Source organism: Setaria italica, chromosome V, assembly GCF_000263155.2.
Source record: "Setaria italica strain Yugu1 chromosome V, Setaria_italica_v2.0, whole genome shotgun sequence".
Classification (NCBI taxonomy): domain Eukaryota; kingdom Viridiplantae; phylum Streptophyta; class Magnoliopsida; order Poales; family Poaceae; genus Setaria; species Setaria italica.
The window spans coordinates 17,128,981-17,135,166 of record NC_028454.1 but is presented as its reverse complement, the minus strand read 5'-3'; the positions used below and the strand labels follow the sequence as shown (position 1 = coordinate 17,135,166).

The window sequence follows — 6,186 nt, the reverse complement described above, 5'->3', positions numbered from 1 at the left end:
TAGGAGGACTAAACATGAGCTAATTATAAAACTAACTGCAGAACCCCTATACTAATTCACGAGACGAATCTATTAAGCTTAATTAATCCATCATTAGCAAATGGTTACTGTAGCACCACATTGTCAAATCATGGACTAATTAGGCTTAATAGATTCGTCTCGCGAATTAGACTCCATCTGTACAATTGATTTTGTAATTAGACTATGTTTAATACTCCTAATTAGTATCCAAACATCTGATGTGATAGGTAGTAAAGTTGAGGGGTGTTTGAAACACCCGTTAGTCCGCTAAACTCCATTCATACCTCCTTGGTTGAGAAGAAATAAATGAGAAAATATTAAAAAAAAACACCAAAACTATGCGCTCGGCGGCTGGGCCGAACTGTGGGCCTAATTTCTTCGGTTGACCGAACTTGGCGTCCGGCCGGATTCCTCGAGTCTCGTCCTCTCGCACGGCGGCGCCGCCATCTTCCTCTTCCTTTTCACCGGAGAAAGGCAGTCACCAGGCCAACTCCTGGTGGCCCCACCGGAGAAGAAGATCGGGAGGCATCAAGAGCCAGTAGTACTCCCCCGATCGACTCGTCGATTGGATTGGTGATCCAACTTTCGCTTTTTTGCCCCTTTCGTTGGTAAGAACCCTAACTAGCTGCGTATTTTTTTCAAGGAGTAATTTGTCCTGGGAAATAGATAGATCTGTTTCAGTTTGCCTAGTTCTATGAGAAACCGAATCTAAGTTATTCTGTTCAACTCAGGTTACAGCCACCTCTGCAGCTAGCGAAATCTTTGCTGATATTTTCCATTTATTGATCATTGTTCAATTCAGGTTATTGGGAAACCATTCTTTGTTGTTTGGTTTTTCTTGGAAGTCTAAATGGGATCAGAAGGACCTTCAGTTGTGACTGTCCATGTTACTGGATTCAAGAAGTTTATTGAAGTTCCTGAGAACCCAACTGAGAAAATATAGAGCAACCTTAAGTCTTATATGGAAAAGAGAGGGTTGCCAAAAAACCTGGTACTTGGAAGCTGCACGGTTCTTGAAGTCGCAGGGCAGGGTGCACTTGGAAAGCTATATGAAGTTTTAGGGTCAGCTATTTCAGACAGAGAGGAAGGGTCGCACATAATTTGGGTCAGTGCTCACCTTATTCTATATTGGATAGTCTGTTTTTAGTACCATGCTAGGTGAAGCAGCTTTCCTTTATAATTCACCTGGAAAGATTTGTTTTGCTATTTTCTTTGTTTGTGTTCTCTCGACCATGAGGTTAGCATTAAAACCATCTCGGCTCAACTGCCATGTTTCTTAGTGCATTGAACTAAAATTATATTAAGAAGACTTAATTATCGATTCTGTAGGACTTCATGAATATATAAATTGATGGCTTAGTAGAAAATTGCATCCTAGAGAAAAATGAACTTCCCAGTTCAGGAAAAACACAATAAAGATGTGCCATCTCCTATGTTTCTGCTGTTTTCACTGATTTGTACTTCATGAATCTGCATTTGACTATGTGGGCATCTAATGCTGTGCTGTACTCTTGGCCTCTTGGGTGTAGCTGATGTTGGTTGTTGGTGCTAGTTGATTTTCTTTGTCTTACAGTAAAGCTCCACTTAAAATATTCAATATTTATGTTGTATGATGTCCAGATTACAACAGTAAAATTTCTGAGAGAAAAATATAAAGTGATAACTTGAAACCAATGCCTCAGCTGCTATCCACCTCTGTTCATTTGCATTGTCACGTTCTCTCTGAAAAGGTCATAAAAGTTTCTATAGTTATATCCAGTGCCACTTGAATTAATTTTCGTATGGATCATTTCTCAGATACACTTTGGGGTCAGTGGTGGTTTACCAAGATTTGCGCTTGAGAATCAAGCTGTTAATGACGCCACCTTTGCTTGTCCTGATGAGCTAGGATGGAAACCTCAGGTTGCGTTATTGCCCAATTGTCTATATTCATTATCTACATGTACAAACAAATCTTGCCATTCTCTATGTTTTATTTACTTCGTTGTTTATATATTTATATATGCAGAGGGTCCCTATTGTACCATCTGATGGAGACATCTCACGGGTTAGAAAGGTAATTGTAAAGTATGAAGTATAACTCCAAATTGCAAAGTATATCTAGAAATTGCAGCCATACTTTCTTAGATATCTTGTTGCATGAAATTCTGTTTCTGTGAATAGTGTCTCTGCAGACACTATTTTACCTTCAAAGGTAGCAAAGTTCATAACGGAGCCACTTGATAAATGTTTTTGCTACCTCTGAAAAAGAAACTTTGATTGTAGAATTACTGTAAACTTTACCTTTCTTGTTTAGTTCTGTTTGAATAGCATAGCATCAGCTAATGAGAAAAAAGAATATGATCAGTGTCTGTCATCACCTGATTGCAGCAAGAAATTATATTTTACGTGACTACAGCATGTCCTCCATGCTGAAATCATTGGTACGAGTTTTGATAAGAGTTATTGGAATAGAGAAACTGTATTCTTGTCCTTTTTTACTATCCCTTCTATTATAAGAATGGATTTGTGTTCATTGAATATAATGAAATAAAAGAATATTGGATATCATGTTGTACATGTGAATCAAAATGTTGTTCCCTGTTACAGAAATGTTACTTGCTAGATTAATGGGTCTTTTATGCACATGTTACATACAAATTCGACTTTAAGGCTTGTGATTGTGACTTTTGGATCTCATTATTCAAGCATTATTTATATTATGATTAATAGCATTTTCATGAAGCTCTCTTTATGAATCAGACTACCCTTCCAGTTAATGAATTAACCAAGATGCTTCGAAAGATTGGCCACGATGTGATGCGTTCAGATGATGCTGATCGATTTGTATGCAACTATGTGTACTATCATTCTCTCCGCTTCGCAGAGGAACATGGCATCAAATCTCTGTTTGTGCATGTGCCCCTCTTCTCGACAATTGATGAAGCAGTTCAGATGCATTTTGTTGCTTCCGTTCTTGAAGCTGTTGCTAGCTTGAACTAGGAGGCAACTTATTACCAGGTGGGTCTAGTTAATCCTTTGGTCCATTTTATTACTGTAGGAAGAGCCTGAGTGTAATCCTTTTCTGTTTGGTTGATTTCTTGCTTGCAGATCAGTGGTTGTAAGGTGTACCTTATAGATGTGAGATGGTGTGGTCTTTGGTGTCATTGTTCTTGCTCTAAGGGGTGTGCTCAAGGAAAAATAGGTTGCTTATAGTGTTTATACCTATGGTGAATGTGGATTATGTGCCATCAAATGTTCTCAAACATGGGCGAAATCCTTAAAGGTGGAAAACGTGGAAACTTGGTTTCCATAGACTTCATGAATGGGTTGGAATACATGCACTAGTACAAGAAGACAATTGTGGATCATGTGATTTCTGATCTTTATTTTGCACCTCTTCTATAGATTTTCTTTTACTTTTTATAGACAATATACTCCCTCCAATTCAAAATACACATCATTAGGACATGGGCACGGTCTGCAATATGAAGCTTTGACCGATGATTTCTATGTAAGCATGACATTTGAACAAAAGGCAATAAAATATTTTGAAAATGGTTTTATGGTGATCATAATAATATCTATCTTGTATTGTTACCCTATGTAATTTTTTTATTGTCAACACTATGAAAGTTTGACAATCCTAAAATGATTTGTGTTCTAAAAGGAAGGAGCTGAGACACCAACTAAACCTGAAGCTCTGAACAACACTGCAGGTTTTGTCTGCGATCTGAAACTATGAACATCACAAAAGCTAGAGGAAAACGAGACACGCTATCTGATTACAGCTTGCCTGAACCAAGTACTATCTTTATATTTACCTATTAATAAAGCGATTAACACTTTTGCCCTCAAATTTTCTTTCGTCAGGTGGAACCGGTAAGAAATCGGAGGAAAACCGACTCCCTCCAAATGAACCGGCCCTTAAAAGGTAAAAATCATAGAAAATTCGCCGCCGCTGCCATAAACCGGCCGCAGTTGCCTCCTCCACGTGAAGATAGGGTGAAAACTGAGAAAATTCACATCATGAGGAAAACTCCCAAAAATAGGTGTCAGTGTGGTTCAAGAGAACCCACAACCTACAGCTTTCCCAAGCCAAACCGCCACCACCCGGCTACATGTTGTTTGTGACAAACATAGTTCATCTTCTTTTGATCAGTACCAAGGAAGTAAACTGATAGTACCTACTACCTACCATACGTGCCAATGAATATAGCATTATTGTCAAATTATTTTTGTTACCACTAACATAGTTCTTGGTTTGCAAAGAACATAAATGCATCTATATATAACATCAAGTATTTCATTAAAAATTTTCAAACTTTTTTGGCTTAAAAAGAATAGGACATGTGTGGGGAGTAGTACAATACATACTAGAGTAGAAAAGGTTGCATATGAGTAGAAGGAAGTATTAGAAGTAAAAAATCTATAATGTTTGAAAACATTCAGAGATCCATTGAATGCAATAAAATAATAAAAATAAAATATGGTGGTAGAAATAAAAAAAACTCCAGGAGTTTCAAAAACACAATTGATATTTCACTGTAACAGCGCACAGGTATAATGCTAGTAATACAAAATCACACAAATTTAGATGGAGCAATTAAAGATTGCATCTAGTCTCTTTTTTTCAACTTTTATTTTTAAGCTCGCCCCTGTCTGCAGCCTGTTCTTAAATCCATCCAAAGAAACACTTTCAATTTCAATGGTATTTTGCTCCCCCACAAGGCCATAACCTAGCCATTCTCCTATCAGTGGAACAATGTTCTAGTTGTATATTTGCCTGACTTCTCGAAGGATCATGCAACTTGATCTTGGTTATCTTTCGGAAGATGCATCAGTTCTACTTCAATCTTACCAAATTAAAAGTCCTCTTAAACTCAATTACCCATTCATTAGTCATTGCCATTATCTCACTAGTCTCACCTGAATAAGTAAGTACATTCATTCTGGAACATACCAGGTGCATTTTGTGATCTTCTGATACATATGATCTGTACATTCATTCTTTCTTGTGCACCTTGAAACTCATTGCGTCTCGGGCCTCCTATGACTTACCTTTCCGGTGGCCCGCCGGCTGGCCGTGGGCAACAGCCAGTGACCGGCATCTCGGAGTCTCCCAGCACGCCGCATGCTTAATAGCCTGTAGTGTTCCATCAACAGACCCCCAGTGTACAATTTGGAAAGAGTTGAAACAATAAAAACCGGCATAAGGCGTAGTCTGAAGGCAACCAGACACACAGCAGCTCATAGCCATTTCCTCCGGCGGCCATCTGGAGCAGACGCAAGCTCCTTGCCGATGCGTAGATTCTAAACGCCGATGATTGGGTTGCCGCCTGAATGCGGTTAGATCTATTTGCCGATCGTTCGAGCGGTCCAGCTCCGCAACCAAAATCTTGAGGGCCCGTTTGGATCTTTGGAATTGAATTCTATTCTAATAATCATAATTAAGACACAAATTAATTAAGCTACTATAATTGTATGTGAAATATATTTATATATTATTGTTGGTGATATGGGAGAGATACTTATGTGCTGCACTTCTACTATAAGGAAGTGAGTCCAAGAGCATGCTATAAGAATTGAATTCCATGCTAATAATCATAATATATAGAATCCACTACGGGAAACAAGAAATTCGCCGAGTGCCAGGGGCACGGCAAACGGCACACAGCAAAATATGTGATGGCAAACAAGGTTTTGCCGAGTGTTTTCTGTTTGCCGAGTGGCCAGAAAACACTCGGCATACAATTGTTGAAAAAAATAAAAAAAAACCTGTTCCGGCCGCCGGCCGCCGCCGCCAGCCACCACCGCCAGCAGGTCCACGCAGTACTTGTTGTCGAAGGTGTTGGGGTCCGGATGTCGTTGACGGTGGTGTTGGTGGCGCCCTCGACGGGGCAGGTGAGCCGCAGCTGGCCGGCGAACCACTGGTTGAGGGTGGGGTCCTGCGTCGGGAACAGCCGCTTCTCGAAGGACCCGCAGTGGGCGATGCCGACGGTGTGCCCGCCGGAGAGCGCGCCGAGGATGGCGTCCTCCGACGCCGGCGCCAGGCCGTCGCGCCGGCCCAGGGGCACCTTGTACGCCGGGCCGCCACCCAGGACCACGGAGTCGCGGGCGGCGAGGGTGACGATGTCGGCGTAGGAGACGACGCGGCCGCAGGCCTCTCGAGCGTCGCGGATGATC

The 6,186-nt window shown here is 40.8% G+C and overlaps 2 protein-coding genes across 2 annotated transcripts in view; one reads left to right on the top strand and one right to left on the bottom strand.

Annotated features, from left to right (window-relative positions):
* The first annotated feature begins 338 nt into the window (after positions 1-338).
* LOC101765565 (pyrrolidone-carboxylate peptidase) lies at positions 339-3,581 on the top strand. Its single transcript, XM_012845791.2, has 6 exons — positions 339-629; positions 824-1,126; positions 1,819-1,923; positions 2,030-2,077; positions 2,764-3,021; positions 3,112-3,581. The coding sequence occupies exons 2-5, from the start codon at positions 983-985 to the stop codon at positions 3,001-3,003; spliced, it is 537 nt and encodes a 178-aa protein (XP_012701245.1). The 5' UTR covers positions 339-629; positions 824-982; the 3' UTR covers positions 3,004-3,021; positions 3,112-3,581.
* Positions 3,582-4,846: 1,265 nt separating this feature from the next.
* The window catches only part of LOC101786487 (peroxidase 12-like), a 1,720-nt gene continuing 380 nt past the window's right edge, over positions 4,847-6,186 (bottom strand). The window contains exons 2-3 of the mRNA XM_004971767.1: positions 5,837-6,164; positions 4,847-4,929 (exon numbers count right to left, since the gene is read on the bottom strand). Coding sequence (XP_004971824.1) covers positions 4,847-4,929; positions 5,837-6,164 — 411 coding nt within the window. The remainder of the gene's footprint in view (positions 4,930-5,836; positions 6,165-6,186) is intronic.